This window comes from Salmo trutta, chromosome 12 (assembly GCF_901001165.1).
Source record: "Salmo trutta chromosome 12, fSalTru1.1, whole genome shotgun sequence".
In the NCBI taxonomy this organism is placed as follows: Eukaryota; Metazoa; Chordata; class Actinopteri; order Salmoniformes; family Salmonidae; genus Salmo; species Salmo trutta.
The window spans coordinates 35,406,871-35,430,647 of NC_042968.1; the positions used below are offsets into that span (position 1 = coordinate 35,406,871).

General features: G+C 44.5%; 1 protein-coding gene across 1 annotated transcript in view; it reads right to left on the bottom strand.

The window, feature by feature from the left end:
• The window catches only part of LOC115203444 (alpha/beta hydrolase domain-containing protein 17C), a 39,951-nt gene that overhangs the window by 4,690 nt on the left and 11,484 nt on the right, over window positions 1-23,777 (bottom strand). Inside the window, exon 2 of the mRNA XM_029768129.1 lies at window positions 9,571-9,750. Within this exon, the coding sequence (XP_029623989.1) occupies window positions 9,571-9,750 (180 nt within the window). The remainder of the gene's footprint in view (window positions 1-9,570; window positions 9,751-23,777) is intronic.

The following is a 23,777-nucleotide window of genomic DNA, read 5'->3' on the forward strand; positions in this document are numbered from 1 at the left end:
ATACATACATTGCTCCAAAAAAATAAAGGGAACACTTAAACAACACAATGTAACTCCAAGTCAATCACACTTCTGTGAAATCAAACTATCCACTTAGGAAGCAACACCGATTGACAACAAATTTCACATGCTGTTGTGCAAATGGAATAGACAACAGGTGAAAATTATAGGCAATTAGCAAGACACCCCCAATAAAGGAGTGGTTCTGCAGGTGGTGACCACAGACCACTTCTCAGTTCCTATGCTTCCTGGCTGATGTTTTGGTCACTTTTGAATGCTGGCGGTGCTTTCACTCTAGTGGTAGCATGAGACAGAGTCTACAACCCACACAAGTGGCTCAGGTAGTGCAGCTCATCCAGGATGGCACATCAATGCGAGCTGTGGCAAGAAGGTTTGCTGTGTCTGTCAGCGTCATGTCCAGAGCATGGAGGCGCTACCAGGAGACAGGCCAGTACATCAGGAGACGTGGAGGAGGCCGTAGGAGGGCAACCCAGCAGCAGGACCGCTACCTCCGCCTTTGTGCAAGGAGGAGCAGGAGAAGCACTGCCAGAGCCCTGCAAAATGACCTCCAGCAGGCCACAAATGTGCATGTGTCTGCTCAAACGGTCAGAAACAGACTCCATGAGGGTGGTATGAGGGCCCGATGTCCACAGGTGGGGGTTGTGCTTACAGCCCAACACCGTGCAGGACGTTTGGCATTTGCCAGAGAACACCAAGATTGGCAAATTCGCCACTGGCGCCCTGTGCTCTTCACAGATGAAAGCAGGTTCACACTGAGCACATGTGACAGAGTCTGGAGACGCCGTGGAGAACAATCTGCTGCCTGCAACATCCTCCAGCATGACCGGTTTGGCAGTGGGTCAGTCATGGTGTGGCATTTCTTTGGGGGGCCGCACAGCCCTCCATGTGCTCACCAGAGGTAGCCTGACTGCCATTAGGTACCGAGATGAGATCCTCAGACCCCTTGTGAGACCATATGCTGGTGCGGTTGGCCCTGGGTTCCTCCTAATGCAAGACAATGCTAGACCTCAAGTGGCTGGAGTGTGTCAGCAGTTCCTGCAAGAGGAAGGCATTGATGCTATGGACTGGCCCGCCCATTCCCCAGACCTGAATCCAATTGAGCACATCTGGGACATCATGTCTCGCTCCATCCACCAACACCACGTTGCACCACAGACTGTCCAGGAGTTGGCGGTTGCTTTAGTCCAGGTCTGGGAGGAGATCCCTCAGGAGACCATCCGCCACCTCATCAAGAGCATGCCCAGGCGTTGTAGGGAGGTCATTCAGGCACTTGGAGGCCACACACACTACTGAGCCTCATTTTGACTTGTTTTAAGGACATTACATCAAAGTTGGATCAGCCTGTAGTGTGGTTTTCCACTTTAATTTTGAGTGAGACTCCAAATCCAGACCTCCATGGGTTGATAAATTGGATTTCCATTGATTATTTTTGTGTGATTTTGTTGTCAGCACATTCAACTATGTAAAGAAAAAAGTATTTAATAAGATTATTTCATTCATTCAGATCTAGGATGTGTTATTTTAGTGTTCCCTTTATTTTTTTGAGCAGTGTATATATTAAAATAACATCAAATTGATCCAAAATACAATGTATACTACATTGTTAAAATTGTAAATGACTATTGTAGCTGGAAACGGCAGACTATTTTATGGAATATCTACAATGGCGTACAGAGGCCCATTATCAGCAACCATCACTCCTGTGTTCCAATGGCACGTTGTGTTAGCTAATCCAAGTTTATCATTTTAAAAGGCTAATTGATTATTAGAAAACCCTTTTGCAATTATGTTAGCACAGCTGAAAACTGTTGTTCTGATTAAAGAAGCAATACAACTGGACTTCTTTAGACTAGTTGAGTATCTGGAGCATCAGCATTTGTGGGTTCGATTACAGGCTCAAAATGGCCAGAAACAAAGCACTTTCTTCTGAAACTCGTCAGTCTATTTGTGTTCTGAGAAATGAAGGCTATTCCATGTGAGAAATTGCCAAGAAACTGAAGAGCTCATTTTACATTACATTTACATTACATTTTAGTCATTTAGTGAATGCATACATTTCATAATAAAAAAATAATAATTGTACTGGCCCCCCGTGGGAATCGAACCCACAACCCTGGTGTTGCACACACCATGCTGGCGTTGCAAACACCATGCTCTACCAACTGAGCCACAGGGAACTCGTACCATGCTGTGTACTACTCCCTTCACAGAACAGCACAAACTGTCTCTAACCAGAATACAAAGAGGAGTGGGAGGCCCCAGTGCACAACTGAGCAAGAGGACAAGTACATTAGAGTGTCTAGTTTGAGAAACAGACGCCTCAAGTCCTCAACTGGTAGCTTCATTAAATAGCACCAGCAAAACACCAGACTCAACTTCAACAGTAGAGGCGAATCCGGGATGCTGGCCTTCTAGGCAGAGTTGCAAAGAAAAAGCCATAACTCTGTCCAGTGTTTGTGTTTGTTTGCCCATCTTAATCTTTTCATTTTATTGGCCAGTCTGTGATATGGCTTTTTCTTTGCAACTCTGCCTAGAAGGCCAGCATTCCAGAGTCGTCTCTTCACTGTTGACGTTGAGACTGGTGTTTGTGGGTACTATTTAATGAAGCTGCCAGTGAATCACGCTTCACCATCTGGCTGTCTGATGGACAAATATGGGTTTGGCGGATGCCAGGAGAACGTTATAAGCCCGAATGCATAGTGCAAACTGTAAAGTTTGGTGGAGGAGAAATATTGGTCTGGGGCTGTTTTCGTGGTTCGGGATAGGCCCCTTAGTTCCAGTGAAGGGAAATCGTAACACTACAGCATACAATGACATTCTAGACAATTCTGTGCTTCCAACTTTGTGGCAAAAGTTTGGGAAGGCCCTTTCCTGTTTCAGCATGACTGCGAGCCAAGCCTAATCGCCCAACATCAGCAACTGACCTCACTAATGCTCGTGTCTGAATGGAAGCAAGACCCCGCAGCAATGTTCCAATATCTAGTTAAAAGCCTTCCCAGAAGAGTGGTATTATAGCAGCAAAGGGGGGACCATATCAACTTCTTATGGATGGGTGGCAGTATTGAGTAGCTTGGAGTAAGAAGGTGCCCAGAGTAAACTGCCTGCTACTCAGGCCCAGAAGCTAAGATATGCATATTATTAGTAGATTTGGATAGAAAACACTCAAGTTTCTAAAACTGTTTGAATGATGTCTGTGAGTATAATAACTCATATGGCAGGCAAAAACCTGAGAAAAAATCCAACCAGGAAGTGTGTAAATCTGAGATTTGTAGTTTCTCAAGTGATTGCCTATCTAATATACAGTGTCTGGGGGGGGGGGGGGGGGGGGTCATTTTGCACTTCCTAAGGCTTCAACTAGATGTCAACAGTCTTTAGAACATTGTTTCATGCTTCTACTGTGAATGGGGAGAGAATAAGGGCATATGGAATCAGGTGACTGAGAAAATGACATGAGCTCAATCACGCACGCTCCCATGAGAGTTAGGTGTGTTCCTTTTCATTTCTGAAGACAAAGGAATCATCCGGTTGGAATATTATGGAAGATTTATGATAAAAACATCCTAAAGATTGATTCTATACATCGTTTGACATGTTTCTACGATCTGTAAAGAACTGACTTTTCGTCTGAACTTATTGCGCGAGCACAGTGCATTTGGATTACTCGACTGAACGCGTGAACAAAAAGGAGGTATTTGGACATAAATATGGACTTTATCGAAACAAAACAAACATTTATTGTGGAACTTGGATTCCTGGGAGTGCATTCCGATGAAGATCATCAAAGGTAAGTGAATATTTATAATGCTATTTGTGACTTCTGTTGATTCCAAAATGGCGGGTATCTGTATGGCTTGTTTTGATGTCTGAGCGCTGTACTCAGATTATTGCAAAGTGTGCTTTCGCCATAAAGCTTTTTTGAAATCTGACACAGCGGTTGCATTAAGGAGAAGTTTATCTAAAGTTCCATGCATAACACTTGTATTTTCATTAACATTTATGATGAGTATTTCTGTAAATTGATTTAGCTCTCTGCAAAATCACCGGAGGGTTTTGGAGGCAAAACATTACTGAACATTATGCGCCAATGTAAACTGAGATTTTTGGATATAAATATGAACTTTATCGAACAAATCATACATGTATTGTGTAACATGAAGTCCTATGAGTGTCATCTGATGAAGATCAAAGGTTAGTGATTCATTTTCTCTCTATTTCTGCGTTTTGTGACTCCTTTCTTTGGCTGGAAAAATGGCTGTGTTTTTCTGTGACTAGTTGCTGACCTAACATAATCGTTTGGTGTGCTTTCGCTGTAAAGCCTTTTTGAAATCGGACATTGTGGTTGGATTAACGAGAAGTTTATCTTTAAAATGGTGTAAAATACTTGTATGATTGACGAATTTTAATTATGAGATTTCTGTTGTTTTGAATTTGGCGCTCTGCACTTTCACTGGCTGTTGTCATATAGATCCCGTTAACAGGATTTCAGCCGTAAGAAGTTAATTCCCATGATTTTGGAATGAGATGTTTGACGAACAGGTGTCCACATACTTTTTGGTATTAATGTATGTATACACACACACTATGAGGTTGGAATAATACAGTAACATTGCGGACAATGCCCTTTTAATGTAAGAGCTGGAGTTCTAACCTGACTGGTGACATCACCAGGCGGTAAATGTATTTAAATACCAATAACAAAGTTCCTTCCAAACCTCTTTCCCCAATTCCAGGTAGTTTTCAGTTGTCCCCTCCCTTAAACACACTGTGACTGTGCTATCAGAATTCTTGCTTCACAAATTGTTCTTTGCTATGCTATTATTGACCATTTGAATTGAAAACAATCACAGCAAGGTACTTACTTAATTGTTACCCAGAAATGATGTGATGTCTGCATTGTAGCTTTAAAGCAGGATCATCACATTCCAGGTGGAATAAGACTATAATCTCAAAGGGTTCAGAGACTAACAACAAAGGCACACACAGTCATGCATATATTGGCATTTACCTGGCCCTCTAAGGGGGCAGAGGACCTAAACCATGCCAGGATAATGCACCCCACACCATACACTGGCTTGTGAAAGTTTTCACCCCCCTTTTCCTATTTTGTTGCTTTACAACCTGGAATTAAAATAGATTTTTTGGAGGTTTGTATCATTTGATTTACACAACATGCCTAACATTTTGAAGATGCTAAATATTTTATATTGTGAAACATGAAGACAAAAAAAACGGAAAACTTGAGCATGCATAACTATTCACCCCCCCAAAGTCAATACTTTGTAGAGCCACCTTTTGCAGCAATTACAGCTGCAAGTCTCTTGGGGTATGTCTCTATAAGCTTGGCACATCTTGCCACTTGCCAAAACTGCTCCAGCTCCTTCAAGTTGGATGGGTTCCGCTGGTATACAGCAATCTTTAAGTCATACCACATATTCTCAATTGGATTGAGGTCTGGGCTTTGACTAGGCCATTCCAAGACATGTAAATGTTTCTGCTTAAACTACTTGAGTGTTGCTTTAGCAGTATGCTTAGGGTCATTGTCCTGCTGGAAGGTGAACCTCCATCCCAGTCTCAAATCTCTGGAAGACTGAAACAGGTTTCCCCCAAGAATTTCCCTGTATTTAGCACCATCCATCATTCCTTCAATTCTGACCAATTTCTCAGTCCCTGCCGATGAAAAATATCCTCACAGCATGATGCTGCCACCACCATGCTTCACTGTGGGGATGCTGTTCTCGGGGTGATGAGAGGTGTTGGGTTTGCACCAGACATAGCTTTGTCCTTGATGGCCAAAAAGCTACATCTTTGTCTCATCTGACCAGATTGCCTTCTTCCATATGTTTGGGGAGTCTCCCACATGCCTTTTTGCGAACACCAAAAGTGTTTGCTTATTTTTTTTCTTGAAGCAATGGCTTTTTTCTGGCCACTATTCCATAAAGCCCAGCTCTGTGGAGTGTACGGCTTAAAGTGGTCCTATGGACAGATACTCCAGTCTCCGCTGTGGAGCTTTGCAGCTCCTTCATGGTTATCTTTGGTCTCTTTGTTGCCTCTCTGATTAATGCCCTCCTTGCCTGGTCTGTGAGTTTTGGTGGGTGGCCCTCTCTTGGCAGGTTTGTTGTGGTGCCATATTCTTTCCATTTTTTAATAATGAATTAAATGGTGCCCCGTGGGATTTTCAAAGTTTCTGATATTTTTTATAACCCAACCCTGATCTGTACTTCTCCACAACTTTGTCCCTGACCTGTTTGGAGAGCTCCTTGGTCTTCATGGTGCCGCTTGCATGGTGGTGCCCATTGCTTAGTGGTGTTGCAGACTTAGGGGCCTTTCAGAACAGGTGTATATATACACACTGAGATCATGTGACACTTAGATTGCACACCGGTGGACTTTAAGTAATTATGCCACTTATGAAGGTAATTGGTTGCACCAGGGGGCTTCATAGCAAAGGGGGTGAATACATATGCACACACCACTTTTCTACTATTTTTTATAATTTTTTAAAAACATGTTATTTTTTCATTTCACTACACAAATTTGGACAATTTTGTTTATGTTCATTACATGAAATCCAAATAGATTTAAATTACAGGTTCTAATGCAACAAAATAGGAAAAATGCCAAGCGGGACGAATACTTTTGCAAGGCACTGTAACAGAGACCCTCTAAGGGGATGAGAGGTCCTAAACCATGCCAGGACAATGCACTCCACACCATAACAGAGACCACAGAACCCTCATTTACTCAAGTGATTCCATTATTTTGGCAATTACCTGTAGGCCTCTATAGTAGTCCTCTATAGCAGTACCAGCTTAGGAGAGCCACTTGCAGATTCAACTTCAGCCCGCTATCCACCCCCCCTCCACTCCCCTCCTCTTCTACCCGCTGCCCCACAGATCTCATGGCTGATAACAGTTTGATGCCATTGTTCCACAGGTGTCAGGGCTGAGGCTGATATGTTTGATGCTATCTGTTCCTCCCACCTGCACCAAATGTACAGTATTTCTCATCCTAATAGCTTGTTCTCCATCTGATAACCAATACTTATTTTCTAGTTTGCCGACCCTTTACAATAAAGCAGCACAGTACAGGAAGTAGCTGCTCATGGAATATGACTACAGGACACACAATACAAACCCTATGAATATTACAGGCATCTGATAGAAGCCAGCCACACTAGGTCTGTGAGCCCAGCCGCCAACCTTTCATAGCTAGCTAGCATGGCGAGTTAGTACCTACCGCTGCACCTTAACATTCCCTCAGCACCCTGCAGGAGAGAGATAACACTACTAGAGGTCGACCGATTAATCGAAATGGCCGATTTATTAGGGCCGATTTCAAGTTTTCATAACAATCGGTATTTTTGGCCACCGATTATTTTTTTTGTTTTTTTTACACCTTTATTTAACCTCTCTAGGGTAGGGGGCAGTATTTGCACAGCCGGATAAAAAACGTACCCAATTTAATCTGGTTATTACTACTGCCCAGAAACTAGAATATGCATATAATTATTGGCTTTGGATAGAAAACACCCTAAAGTTTCTTAAACTGTTTGAATGGTGTCTGTGAGTATAACAGAACTCATTTGGCAGGCCAAAACCTGAGAAGATTCCAAACAGGAAGCGCCCTCTCTGACCATTTTTTGCCCTCCTTGATTATCTCTATCCAATACAGGGGATCTCTGCTGTTACGTGACACTTCCTACGGCTACCATGGGCTCTGGTCTATCAGCGGACAATGGGACTCATGCTCGTGCACGAGACGACTCCATGTTTTTATTCTATCGTCTTTGAACGGATACAACGACTCCCGGTCGGAATATTATCGCTTTTTTACGATATGGGTACTCTGCTGACATAATCTAATGTTTTGCTTTCGTTGTAAAGCCTTTTTGAAATCGGACAGTGTGGTTAGATTAACGAGAGTCTTGTCTTTAAATAGCTGTAAAATAGTCATATGTTTGAAAAATGGAAGTTTTCGGATTTTAGAGGAATTTGTATTTCGCGCCACGCCCATCATTGGATATTGGAGCAGACGTTCCGCTAGCGGAACATCTAGATGTAAGAGGTTAAAGACAAGACTCTCGTTAATCTAACCACACTGTCCGATTCTGTGTTTATTATATTATAATTAAGTCTATGATTTGATATTTGATAGAGCAGTCTGACTGAGCGATGGCAGGCAGCAGCAGGCTCGTAAGCATTCATTCAAACAGCACTTTAGTGCGTTTTGCCAGCAGCTCCTCACTGTGCTTCAAGCATTGCGCTGTTTATGACTTCAAGCCGGGTGGGTATAATTTGTGGAACGTTCCAACAGGAATCTACTCCAAAAACTTGGTAAATAACAAGATTGCCAAAGAACAACGCATTCAAAGTTGTATAGCGGCAGAATAAGATACCGGGTAGGGAGTGGTTTATTTCATTGTGTTTTTCACTCATCACGTTTATTCCGAAAAATGTCTGTCCTCACTCTGGTTGCCTATGGACAAACATTAAGAATAAGCTACGTGGTGAGTTGATGCCTATTCGGCAGCTAGTTAGCTAGGTTTGTATGCGTTGCTACTTTGTATGCGTTGTTGGTTGGCAACCTTTTACTTTACGTTTGTTGGAACAGATTCCTGTTGGAACGTTCCACAAATTATACCCACCCCTTCAAGCCTATCAACTCCCAAGATTAGGCTGGTGTAACCAATGTGAAATGGATAGCTAGATAGCCGGATGCTCGCTAATAGCATTTCAAACATCACTCGCTCTGAGACTTGGAGTAGTTGTTCCCCTTGCTCTGCATGGGTAACGCTGCTTCGAGGGTGGCTGTTGTCGATGTGTTCCTGGTTCGAGCCCAGGTAGGAGCGAGGAGAGGGACGGAAGCTATACTGTTACACTGGCAATACTAAAGTGCCTATAAGAACATCCAATAGTCAAAGCTATATGAAATACAAATCGTATAGAGAGAAATAGTCTTATAATAACTACAACCTAAAACTTCTTAACTGGGAATATTGAAGACTCATGTTAAAAGGAACCACCAGCTTTCATATGTTCTCATGTTCTGAGCAAGGAACTTAAACGTTAGCTTTCTTACATGGCACATATTGCACTTTTACTTTCTTCTCCAACACTTTGTTTTGCATTATTTAAACCAAATTGAAAATGTTCCATTATTTATTTGAGGCTAAATTGATTTTATTGATGTATTATATTAAGTTAAAATAAGTGTTCATTCAGTATTGTTGTAATTGCCATTATTACAAATAATTTCTTTTTTTTCCCTCTTCTTTTTAAAATCGGACAATTAATCGGCATCAGCATTTTTTTGGGTTCTCCAATAATCGGTATCGGCGTTGAAAAACCATAAATCGGTCGACCTCTAAACACTACCTACTCAAAATCCAAATCAGGGCTGTGGCACATGGCTGTATTTCAACTGTCAGTCAGTCAGTCAAAGACAACAGGCCAAGAAAGCAAACACATCCAACATCCCTTCCCTCTGTCCCTAAACTCCATCTCCTTCCACCGAACCACTATCTCATCATCTCACCCCATAATAACCCACCTGGGGAAGGCGTCGAAGCAGTAGGTCTTGCGCGTGTCAGGGAAGGCCACTCGCAGGCCGGACATAAGAGGTGAGTGCAGGATGACGGCCGCACACTCGTAGCGCGCCGCCAGATCCACCGTGGGTACCGTGCCGATGCTCTGGCCGTACAGGATGATGTTCTCTGGGGTCACTCCATACCTGGAGAGGAAGGAGGTTAGGCGAGAGAGAGAGAGAGAGAGAGAGAGAGAGAGAGAGAGAGAAGATGGGGGATAGACAGTCCAATAGTTGCAGACAAGGATATGAAGGAAAGGGGGTGATAAAAAAAGGAAAGAAACAAATTAAGGTTAATAGATCAGACCCAGACCACTACCATCATCCTCCTAGGAGATATCTGACCCAGACCACTACCATCATCCTCCAAGGAGATATCTGACCCAGACCACTACCATCATCCTCCAAGGAGATATCTGACCCAGACCACTAACATCATCCTCCTAGGAGATATCTGACCCAGACCACTACCATCATCCTCCTAGGAGATATCTGACCCAGACCACTACCATCATCCTCCTAGGAGATATCTGACCCAGACCACTACCATCATCCTCCTAGGAGATATCTGACCCAGACCACTACCATCATCCTCCTAGGAGATATCTGACCCAGACCACTACCATCATCCTCCTAGGAGATATCTGACCCAGACCACTACCATCATCCTCCTAGGAGATATCTGACCCAGACCACTACCATCATCCTCCTAGGAGATATCTGACCCAGACCACTACCATCATCCTCCTAGGAGATATCTGACCCAGACCACTACCATCATCCTCCTAGGAGATATCTGACCCAGACCACTACCATCATCCTCCTAGGAGATATCTGACCCAGACCACTACCATCATCCTCCAAGGAGATATCTGACCCAGACCACTACCATCATCCTCCAAGGAGATATCTGACCCAGACCACTACCATCATCCTCCTAGGAGATATCTGACCCAGACCACTACCATCATCCTCCTAGGAGATATCTGACCCAGACCACTACCATCATCCTCCTAGGAGATATCTGACCCAGACCACTACCATCATCCTCCTAGGAGATATCTGACCCAGACCACTACCATCATCCTCCTAGGAGATATCTGACCCAGACCACTACCATCATCCTCCTAGGAGATATCTGACCCAGACCACTACCATCATCCTCCAAGGAGATATCTGACCCAGACCACTACCATCATCCTCCAAGGAGATATCTGACCCAGACCACTACCATCATCCTCCTAGGAGATATCTGACCCAGATTACTACCATCATCCTCCTAGGAGATATCTGACCCAGACCACTACCATCATCCTCCTAGGAGATATCTGACCCAGACCACTACCATCATCCTCCAAGGAGATATCTGACCCAGACCACTACCATCATCCTCCAAGGAGATATCTGACCCAGACCACTACCATCATCCTCCAAGGAGATATCAGACCCAGACCACTACCATCATCCTCCAAGGAGATATCTGACCCAGACCACTACCATCATCCTCCAAGGAGATATCTGACCCAGACGACTACCATCATCCTCCAAGGAGATATCTGACCCAGACGACTACCGTCATCATCCTCCAAGGAGATATCTGACCCAGACGACTACCATCATCCTCCAAGGAGATATCTGACCCAGACCACTACCATCATCATCCTCCTAGGAGATATCTGACCCAGACGACTACCGTCATCATCCTCCTAGGAGATATCTGACCCAGACGACTACCGTCATCATCCTCCAAGGAGATATCTGACCCAGACGACTACCGTCATCATCCTCCAAGGAGATATCTGACCCAGACGACTACCGTCATCATCCTCCTAGGAGATATCTGACCCAGACGACTACCGTCATCATCCTCCAAGGAGATATCTGACCCAGACCACTACCATCATCCTCCTAGGAGATATCTGACCCAGACCACTACCATCATCCTCCTAGGAGATATCTGACCCAGACCACTACCATCATCCTCCTAGGAGATATCTGACCCAGACCACTACCATCATCCTCCTAGGAGATATCTGACCCAGACCACTACCATCATCCTCCTAGGAGATATCTGACCCAGACCACTACCATCATCCTCCTAGGAGATATCTGACCCAGACCACTACCATCATCCTCCAAGGAGATATCTGACCCAGACCACTACCATCATCCTCCAAGGAGATATCTGACCCAGACCACTACCATCATCCTCCTAGGAGATATCTGACCCAGACGACTACCGTCATCCTCCTCCTAGGAGATATCTGACCCAGATTACTACCGTCATCCTCCTCCTAGGAGATATCTGACCCAGACGACTACCGTCATCCTCCTCCTAGGAGATATCTGACCCAGACGACTACCGTCATCCTCCTCCTAGGAGATATCTGACCCAGACGACTACCGTCATCCTCCTCCTAGGAGATATCTGACCCAGACGACTACCGTCATCCTCCTCCTAGGAGATATCTGACCCAGATTACTACCGTCATCCTCCTCCTAGGAGATATCTGACCCAGCCTACTACCGTCATCCCCCTCCTAGGAGATATCTGACCCAGCCTACTACCGTCATCCTCCTCCTAGGAGATATCTGACCCAGACTACTATCGTCATCATCCTCCTAGGAGATATCTAACCCAACATGACATCACTGTACAACAAGGAGACGATATCTCCTCCTATCTAACATCCCTGTACAACAAGGAGACGATACCACCTATCTAACATCACTGTACATCAAGGAGACGATACCTCCTCCTATCTAACATCACTGTACATCAAGGAGACGATACCTCCTCCTATCTAACATCACTGTACAACAAGGAGACAATACCACCTATCTAACATCACTGTACATCAAGGAGACAATATCTCCCCATCTAACACAACATGACATCACTGTACATCAAGGAGACAATATCTCCTATCTAACATCACTGTACAACAAGGAAATGATATCTCCTCCTATCTAACATCACTGTACAACAAGGAGACGATACCTCCTCCTATCTAACATCACTGTACATCAAGGAGACGATACCTCCTCCTATCTAACATCACTGTACATCAAGGAGACGATACCTCCTCCTATCTAACATCACTGTACAACAAGGAGACAATACCACCTATCTAACATCACTGTACATCAAGGAGACAATATCTCCCCATCTAACCCAACATGACATCACTGTACATCAAGGAGACAATATCTCCTATCTAACATCACTGTACAACAAGGAAATGATATCTCCTCCTATCTAACATCACTGTACAACAAGGAGACGATACCTCCTCCTATCTAACATCACTGTACAACAAGGAGACGATACCTCGTATCTAACATCACTGTACAACAAGGAGACGATATCTCCTCCTATCTAACATCACTGTACAACAAGGAGCGATATCTCCTCCTATCTAAATTCACTGTACAACAAGGAGACGATACCTCCTATCTAACATCACTGTACATCAAGGAGACAATATCTCCTATCTAACATCACTGTACATCAAGGAGACGATACCTCCTCCTATCTAACATCACTGTACAACAAGGAGACGATACCTCGTATCTAACATCACTGTACAACAAGGAGACGATATCTCCCCATCTAACCCAACATGACATCACTGTACATCAAGGAGACAATATCTCCTATCTAACATCACTGTACAACAAGGAAACGATATCTCATCCTATCTAACATCACTGTACAACAAGGAGACAATATCTCCTCCTATCTAACATCACTGTACAACAAGGAGACGATATCTCCTCCTATCTAACATCACTGTACAACAAGGAGCGATATCTCCTCCTATCTAAATTCACTGTACAACAAGGAGACGATACCTCCTATCTAACATCACTGTACATCAAGGAGACAATATCTCCTATCTAACATCACTGTACATCAAGGAGACGATACCTCCTCCTATCTAACATCACTGTACAACAAGGAGACGATACCTCGTATCTAACATCACTGTACAACAAGGAGATGATACCTCGTATCTAACATCACTGTACATCAAGGAGACAATATCTCCTATCTAACATCACTGTACATCAAGGAGACGATATCTCCCCAGCTAACCCAACATGACATCCCTGTACAACAACACGCCATAACAGGAAGTTTACAATGTAATAAGTAAACAATGCAATATAATAATACATGCCATTTAGCAGAGGCTTTTAGCCCGACGCGACTTAGTCATGCTGGCATACATTTTATGTATGGGTGGTCCCAGGAATTGAACCCACTATCTTGCCGTAGCAAGCACCATGCTCTGCCAATTGAGCTACAGAGGATGTCATGAAATAACATTGATGACATCATGATATACTTAACCCTTATCAAATCCAACTGACATGATACATCTACTCTTATCAGCACATCAGTTAGAGTTGAGATGAGTTTACACAGTGAAAGGAGAGCTGTGTAGTTAAATCCAGACTTGTGTACAGAGCTATACTTATATATACACACACTGTATGTAGCTCAGCTACATTGCTATGTAGCTTAGTCTCTAGGCTCGTGGCGAGAGCAAACCTCAGGGAACCCGATCTTCGGGGAGCTGTGTGTCAGGTATGCGGTGAAGTCTGCCAACAAAATGGAAACGTTTGATACTTGACCTAAAGGCTAGGCCTTACAAAGGTTTCGAAAGGCTAGTCCCCTTTGAAGGCGAAAGTTCCCGGGGAGACAAAACAGCTGCGAACCCTGTGTGTGTGTGTGTGTGTGCGTGCGTGCGTACAAAGGCAGGCAAAGCTGAGAGGAAGGGAGTACTGTACATGGTGTTCCCTGAGACTACCCTCAACGTCACGTTCTGCTTTGTTGGGCCTTTTAGAATGAACTCTGAGAACTCCAAGAAAGTGTGGAATGCATGGGGGTGAATCAAAGGCTTACACAACTCTCCACAAGCTAAGATGTAACACGCAACACGCCTTACAGTTAGGCATGGCTAAATATGTGGAAGGTAGGTAAGTGCATGTAAATTTACCCATGAAATTACGCTGTACAATTAGGCCCAGCTAAGGAGGCGGAGGGTTGAAGGAGGTGTGTGATTGGGTGTGTGTGTTTGAGGGTGTGCGCCAGGGTTTCTGTTAGCCAGTAAATGCTGGCTTTTGGCCCCCAAAAATAAATGAAAAGCCGATAAAGCCAAAATGTTGCCGGCTCAATTTCTTTCTCTCAAAATAATGCTTTTTATTAATTGATGGAAATGCCAGTCGACGTGCTCTAACTTCAAAGGCAAATATACTGCATGGGTTAATAAATCCTCCGGCTGCTGGGTAATTCATGTGTGTTTCTATTTTCACTCACGCAAAAGATGTGAGGTTCCCATAAGGGACCAGCTAAGTACACCCCGACTGGGCAACATTTTCGCAGATTGTGTTGATTATGCCCGTTTCACTGAGCCCGAGAGGGGATTCTTTCTCCAAAACAGAGTAAAGATGGCTTCCAGAGCGCGCTCTCTCGAAGACACAGTAACGAGGCCGATGGCTTCCAGATCGCTCCTTCTCGAAGACACAGTAACGAGGCTGATGCACATTAAGCTACTCCAAGGAGTAGGACAGTTTGGACTTCCCAACAGCAGCGGCTCACTTTGAGCAGGCAAAGGTCCGCTGCAAACTCAAGTAAATTAGAGGCAAATTGTGTTAGTCAGGCCTGGTCCTAGCAGTTCTGCTGCTGCCCTAGGCCAGATCAACATATGCCGGCCGTGTCATGTATACTATAAAGATTTGGAATGGATTTATATAGTAGAGTAAAGGGATCATGTGTAATTGGTGCATTGTGGATCATGTGTAATTGGTGCATTGTGGATCATGTGTAATTGGTGCATTGTGGATCATGTGTAATTGGTGCATTGTGGATCATGTGTAATTGGTGCATTGTGGATCATGTGTAATTGGTGCATTGTGGATCATGTGTAATTGGTGCATTTCAGTTGAGCTTATTCAGTAGCACTTGGAAACTAAACATCGTTGTCATCTATTCACATCGGATAGTTCCAATGTTGCAATCACTAGGCAGCTAACTGCCTACAGCAGGAAACTGAGCCGGTATCAATAAGATACCTATATTACAGGACACCAGTCACGGCCCCACGATAGTTCAAATTACAACGTTTGTGTGTTTGAGAGGGGCATCTAGAGAGAACAAGAAGGTGAGTGAGGAAAATAGTGTAACCAAGAAATAAACACAGAAACAGAGGAGTGAGTGGACGACGTGCCCCTCACTTTTCATCCAGTCAGCCAAGAGAGCTTTAATAACAAGATCCCAACCCAAATCTAACTGTTCCATCCAGGAGGAAAAGTTCAAGGTTTTGGCCTTAGAGGCAAGCTGCAGTAGCTACAAAAACACAGACTTATAAATTAACAATATGGACCCACTGATTCTTAAAGAATATAACGTAGAAATGCCTCAGGAGCTTAGATCAACTGTCTTAACCAAATCAGAACCCAAAATAAGCTTTACTCCAATGTTTGTAAACAAAGTAAATGTAAAAAACACTGTATAACCTCAAAACATGGTTCAAACTATTTTAATATCATGGATGGTCATTCCTTGCATCCATAGCGCTGTGTATGAATTTGAGAGTGGTTCCATTTCTCCAGCCCTATCCCTCAGCTTTTTAGCAAACGCTTTGTTATCATTTCAACTGTTGATTGACGCTTTAAGTTTGATGCAGGTATTTATTAACCAGGGATGTTTAAAGGATGAGACAAGTCCACTTCCCTTTTAGTTTCCCCTGCTAAGGCATCACAGGCTGGACATCTTTGTTTGCAGACACGGCTGTTATTGTAGTCCCTAAGGCAGTGTTCTCCCAGTACTGGAGTAAGCAACAAGGTGTACAGGATCTTTGTTCCAGCCCAGTATTAACATACCATATCAGACGCCATTCTAACACCAATGTAGTGAATATTCAAGCCTAGTTGAATGAGGTATATTAGAACTAGGTTAGAAGAAAATAAGAAATGCCTGCAAACAAACCATGTGGGTCTCCAATATGAGGAATAATGACCCCTGACCTGAGTAAAGGTCAGGCATTGAGATAAACAGGTCAAAAAGTCACTGAGAGACACCAAGTTGTGATTTCAGATGTGGAATTTAAAAAGACATCCACTGCCAAAGTATGACTGGAAAAAGGGCCGTTCGCTCGAGAGAAAAATGGACAGGAAATCGAATTGCGTTTAAACTGGACAAAAACAAGAACATTCTCTTATTCCATGCTAATCAGGGAATTGATCATAACCCACTGTTTGGAGAAGCAGTGACATGTGGAGTGAGGGAAAATAAAGTGTTTAGTGAAAACACTTGTCCAAACACCAGAGGCACTGAATGGAAGGAAAGCTACAGAGAGAGAACTACTGGAGAGGAAAAGAGATATTCAAAAGAGTAGTCAAGCCCAGTGCGGATGCCATGTTTCCATAAACAAACATCCATTGGTGAGATTCAATGGAAAAATGGGGCTAGCACGACAGGGCAACCTTGACGTCCAGGTCAGCACTGAATCGACCTCAAGAAAGTCCACTACGTAACAAACCAACAAAATGTAGCCCAATATATAGACTAGGTTTGCATTCCCCCGTACACGTCATGCTTTTTACCATAACTGGTGAAAGAGAAAGAGTTAGGCTGAGAGGGAGCAGAGCAAGAATGAAAGCAGTTGTACAGGGAAACCTTGTCAAGTCAACCAATTGCAAAGAAGTGCTCGCTCAAAAAGTCCTTACACTTGTGGGCTGCTGAATCCTTATAACAGTAGACTAATCATCACAGCATGCCAAATATACAGACTTGAAATCAACCTTCAAGTCAAAAAGCCAGCACCGAGTTGAACTCACGAGCATTCACTAGAACCAGAAGAAGAGCGAGTTAACAGGTAGCAGAAATAATGAAAGCCCTAAGTGCCTTGGACATGAACTAAAAGAGTGTTTCGTGTCGCGAGAGAAGGGTGTTAGCGAGATAAAGCGCCTTATATACAGTAGTCTCAGTTTTGCGAAACGGCTCATGGGAGCCGATGTTTTCAGGCAGACACTTCCCTCCGGTTGACAGTCTTTACAGTTTACCCTGAAAATACCCCAGCTCTGAGGTGAATTAAACATCACAAAACCAAACTTGTTGTGGAAATACGACTGCAAATACCAGCTCACCCATTCTAGTGAATTTCTATCACAATAAATCAGATGTTTAATTGGAAGAATAGTTTGTTAGAAGAAGTTGAGCACTTTTGTTTGAAGAGAGGATCTTATTGGTTGTTATTCAGAGCATCCTGCCTAAGAATTTATCAAACTCCAGGTGTGCATCTCAAGTAGTTTCCTCTCGTTTTCTCGTCTCCTTGCCGTCATTTCCACTCATGCGAATTCCAAGTAGACACTACCAGCAATACTTTCAACCCTCAAATTGTCAGATGAAGGAGAAGACGAGGAGAGGAAGCCACTTTAAACCATGGTGCAGCCTACAGTATGTGCAGATGTGTTCAGAGAACATTTCCAAGGATGTAAGCTACGTGGAGAGGACAAAGGGGCAAGGGCCTCGGGTATTCGGCAGTACAGACAATTTAATTTGAACTTCTGATGACATTTAGCGAGACCTAGCCTTGGCATTCTACAAGCCCATTCGCCGTTCTCAATGCATTAATAATGAATGTGAGATTTTAGTTTTTTAATTTCCAACCATTTTGTCCTTTCCTGTATATTGGCTGTTTTTGTTTTCTTTGTGTTGTCGTAATTGAGTTTCTATTTAATTCTTTACACTAGTTATTTTCTGTATCTGGGTTTCAGCCACGTTTCAGCCTACTGTGTTTCCATCTAGCTACTCATCTTATGCACCAATTGTCATTCAATGTCCCCATGTCTTATTTAAGAAAAATAATAATATTACCATGTTATCACATAGGAATACATGCTGGGTTAAAGATGCTCATTAACAACTTGTTAAACAGCATGAGTAGGTATTCTCTTAGAAGGACAGAGGAGGTTCAGAACTGGTCAGGTCATATGTCCATGGATGCCTGAAGCACTGGGATGGCCAGCCTGAGGAGAGGTGAGAGAAGAGGAGAGAGGTCTTTACTCCTGTCATGATTGAAACGATTCAGTGGAAAACAGCCTGGCAGAGACCACCTAGACAGCTCTGACAACTGGTCACAGGCTGTGGAGAGTGCACAGAAATGAGGCACAAAGGTCCATTAACATCTAGGCTCAAACCATACGCAACTGGTCAACTCCACCCCCGTGGGGCGGAAGGGTGCTGCGTTGAAACTGATACTCCACCCCCGTGGGGCGGAAGGGTGCTGCGTTGAAACTGATACTCCACCCCCGTGGGGCGGAAGGGTGCTGCGTTGAAACTGATACTCCACCCCCGTGGGGCGGAAGGGTGCTGCGTTGAAACTGATACTCCACCCCCGTGGGGCGGAAGGGTGCTGCGTTGAAACTGATACTCCACCCCCGTGGGGCGGAAGGGTGCTGCGTTGAAACTGATACTCCATCCCTGTGGGGCGGAAGGGTGCTGCGCTGAAACTTATACTCCACCCCCGTGGGGCGGAAGGGTGCTGCGTTGAAACTGATACTCCACCCCCGTGGGGCGGAAGGGTGCTGCGTTGAAACTGATACTCCACCCCAGTGGGGCGGAAGGGTGCTGCGTTGAAACTGATACTCCACCCCCGTGGGGCGGAAGGGTGCTGCGTTGAAACTGATACTCCATCCCTGTGGGGCGGAAGGGTGCTGCGCTGAAACTTATACTCCACCCCCGTGGGGCGGAAGGGTGCTGCGTTGAAACTGATACTCCACCCCCGTGGGACGGAAGGGTGCTGCGTTGAAACTGATACTCCACCCCCGTGGGACGGAAGGGTGCTGCGTTGAAACTGATACTCCACCCCCGTGGGGCAGAAGGGTGCTGCGTTGAAACTGATACTCCACCCCCGTGGGGCAGAAGGGTGCTGCGCTGAAACTTATACTCCACCCCCGTGGGGCAGAAGGGTGCTGCATAGATGATTTCAGAGTTTTGTCTTTTCCTTTCTTTTCAAAGGATATCTTTAAGCCAGGCCCCGGAGTTTTCCCATGTCAGGTCACATGGTCTAATAGCCTACAGCCTGCACAGTCTGCTGGATGTGGGCGCATTACCATCAACTGTAACCCAGCCTCTCTTTAGCTTGGCCTGTACTCTACTGTCCATACTAGAATCTGCTTCTCCCACAGAGCACCAGCCAAGCTATGAGGCTAGCTAGACCACGCCACGGTAGGAAGGGAACAGGGAAGCGACAGGATGAGCATCCTGAGGGAGCAGTAGGGCCGGGGTCAGCCAAGCGTTTATGGAGTACTCTGGTGCACTTCACCCACATTGTAACCATTTGGCCCGTTGACCCTATTTGCCTGAAAACAAAAAAGTGGCATGGAGTTAAAAAGCCTTAACGCTTGTAGAAAAGGAGCATTAAAAAGCACATCCCCTCTGGAGGATGAAACAACTGGTGTAGGGCTACGCTTTGTCAAGTCCTTAGTCCCTGGAGCGCAAAGAGACCATGACGCACCACTGAGGGCTTCTGAGAAGACACTGCCAACATGACAGTGAGTGTCTGATTGATCCCCATAACATGCCAACAGCTGTGGAGGATTAGAAACTGGGCACAACGTACATTCCAGACCCCTTTCTAAATAGTTTTCAATTATTTTGCCGTAATGACTTAATCCCCTTGTGGATATGGTTCAATGTTCACGTGCTTTATGGGTGGGGAAAAGGGTCAAATTAATTCAGCGGGATTGATAAAGCTAAGCCTCCCACCAATGAATAATTTAGTGCAATGTTATTAGCTGCTCGTAAACACACGTGCAGCATGGGGCTAAGCCTAAATGATGGGGCTGTGTGAGAACTGTAATGAGCGACATTAGCATACACTAGCTTGTTTATTGATGTGAATGTTAAGGAGGGTTCCTCCACAAAACCAGTTGTGACTCTAGAGCTGGTGTAGAGAAGATGTGCATGGCCAGGTGAAGTTGTGACTAGAGCTGGTTTAGAGAAGATGTGCATGGCCAGGTGAAGTTGTGAGGAGGGATTTGAAGGTCTGCTTATTCATCATTTTCATTTATTGGCAACAATTAGCAGTCTGTTTTATATGATTTATTACAGGGATTCAAACTGAACAAGAAATATGGTTCCATATCTGAACCTATACTTAGTTTACAATATGTAACTTAGCAACAAGGCAGGTTATTTGTCAGGCTCTCAATAGGAAATCAAATCATATATTATTTGTCACATGCTTCGTAAACAACAGGTGTAGACTAACAGTGAAATGCTTCCTTACGGGTCCTTCAATGCAGTGTTAAAAATAAAAAGTAACAAATTAAACATTTAGTGACACAAGGAATAAATGCACAGTGAATAACAATAACATTGCATATGAATGGAGTACCAGTACCAAGTCAATGTGCAGGGGTATGAGGTAATAACATGGCTATATGTAGGGAGTACCAGTACCAAGTCAATGTGCAGGGGTACCAGTACCAAGTCAATGTGCAGGGGTACCAGTACCAAGTCAATGTGCAGGGGTACCAGTACCAAGTCAATGTGCAGGGGTATCAGTACCAAGTCAATGTGTAGGGGTATCAGTACCAAGTCAATGTGCAGGGAGTACCAGTACCAAGTCAATGTGCAGGGGTATGAGGTAATAACATGGCTATATGTAGGGAGTACCAGTACCAAGTCAATGTGCAGGGGTACCAGTACCAAGTCAATGTGCAGGGGTACCAGTACCAAGTCAATGTGCAGGGGTACCAGTACCAAGTCAATGTGCAGGGGTACCAGTACCAAGTCAATGTGCAGGGGTACCAGTACCAAGTCAATGTGTAGGGGTATCAGTACCAAGTCAATGTGCAGGGAGTACCAGTACCAAGTCAATGTGCAGGGGTATGAGGTAATAACATGGCTATATGTAGGGAGTACCAGTACCAAGTCAATGTGCAGGGGTACCAGTACCAAGTCAATGTGCAGGGGTACCAGTACCAAGTCAATGTGCAGGGGTACCAGTACCAAGTCAATGTGCAGGGGTACCAGTACCAAGTCAATGTGTAGGGGTATCAGTACCAAGTCAATGTGTAGGGGTATCAGTACCAAGTCAATGTGCAGGGGTATCAGTACCAAGTCAATGTGCAGGGAGTACCAGTACCAAGTCAATGTGCAGGGGTATGAGGTAATAACATGGCTATATGTAGGGAGTACCAGTACCAAGTCAATGTGCAGGGGTACCAGTACCAAGTCAATGTGCAGGGGTACCAGTACCAAGTCAATGTGTAGGGGTATCAGTACCAAGTCAATGTGCAGGGGTATCAGTACCAAGTCAATGTGCAGGGGTAAGAGGTAATAACATGGCTATATGTAGGGAGCACCAGTACCAAGTCAATGTGCAGGGGTATGAGGTAATAACATGGCTATATGCAGGGAGTACCAGTACCAAGTCAATGTGCAGGGGTATGAGGTAATAACATGGCTATATGCAGGGAGTACCAGTACCAAGTCAATGTGCAGGGGTATGAGGTAATAACATGGCTATATGCAGGGAGTACCAGTACCAAGTCAATGTGCAGGGGTATGAGGTAATAACATGGCTATATGCAGGGAGTACCAGTACCAAGTCAATGTGCAGGGGTATGAGGTAATAACATGGCTATATGCAGGGAGTACCAGTACCAAGTCAATGTGCAGGGGTATGAGGTAGCTATGTACATATACTGTAGGTAAGGATAAAGTGACTTAAGTACATTCACTAAAGTAGGTCAAATAAATTTGACCAAATGATGGTTAAAATAATATCTAGGCCTACTAATGGTTAATAGCCGCATACCTTTTGGAGCGAGGCATGTCCCTCTGTCAAGCAACAGTGTCATTAACAGGTAGCCAGGCCTAACCATGACACACAGGCCAATAAATATGTCAGACCTGGCTAAAGCACGCTGACCTTTCATCTCCTGGTGATTCCATGAATTGAGCAGTGGATTATGGGATGGCCCTGAAAGAACCTGGGAGATCTACAGCCTCCTCTGATCTGCTACAACAGTCTAATATCAGGATACAGTTATAAACCCCCAACTTGTCTCTACAGAGAGTCAAATGTGTTTGTGGTTAGGCTGTAGGTAGGCCTAGGTTGAGTGTATTGGCAGCTGAGTTAGGTCTAAAACATGGTGATTTTTGGTCCACCTGTGATTTCAGCTAGACAAAGGCTACCTGAACTAGGCTATATTTTGAGATATAGGGCCTATAAAATATCTGAGAATATCCAGGAACATTAGACCAGCTGGGTAAATAGGCCTCTATGATTGCAGTGTTGGAAAATACTCCCTGAAGACCAGAACATCAGCTAGGTTACATTAGGATGATCAAACACCACCTACAGGTGAACCAGTGTAACACTGTCCCTTCTCTCCCATCCCCAACCTGTACTAGAGACAGTCCCAGGGGTCGGGTGAGTCGGGATGTGAAGATACAGGAGATTTACGACCGACAGACATGTACTTCAAGCTCATAAAGCAGAAGGCCAACATGGTGTGTAACGAGCGCTGTAAATGCTGTCTTCCTGTAACCTCAGGGGGTCAGGCAGGGCACAACAGTGAGTCACGACTACAGCTCTGCGTCATGTGTACGTCAAGTGTCTCTTCACCACTATTTCAACAATAACATGGCACGACCATCTCGGAAACGTTGAGCAAGCAAGGAGAAAAACCTATCTGGAATGAAATGCAGCCGGTGTGTTACTAGGCAGGGTATGGCAGGGTATGGCAGCCACAGGACTTTATAGTACTGAGGGCAGATCGAGGGCAGATTAATGCAGAGGGTGACCTCATTTACAAAGCAGCTCCTGTGGTAATCCGGACAAACATATCACACCTGCCTGCAGAGCATTACCAAGGCTAGGGAGGTTGAGGTAGCCCAGCTAGCTAGGTAGACCAGTCTAAATCAGAAGGCCTATATTAGTGTACAAGTCTAAAATGGCACCTGATTTCCTATAGTGCACTCCTTTGGGCAGAGCACCAAGCAACCCAGGCAAAAACAAATGTAGTGTACTTGCCCAGGGTTTCCCAAACTCTGTCCTGCCCCCCCCCCCCCCCCCCGGGGGCAAATTTTGGGTTTTGCCCTACCACTACACAGCTGAATCAAATAATCAAAGCTTGATGAGTTGGTA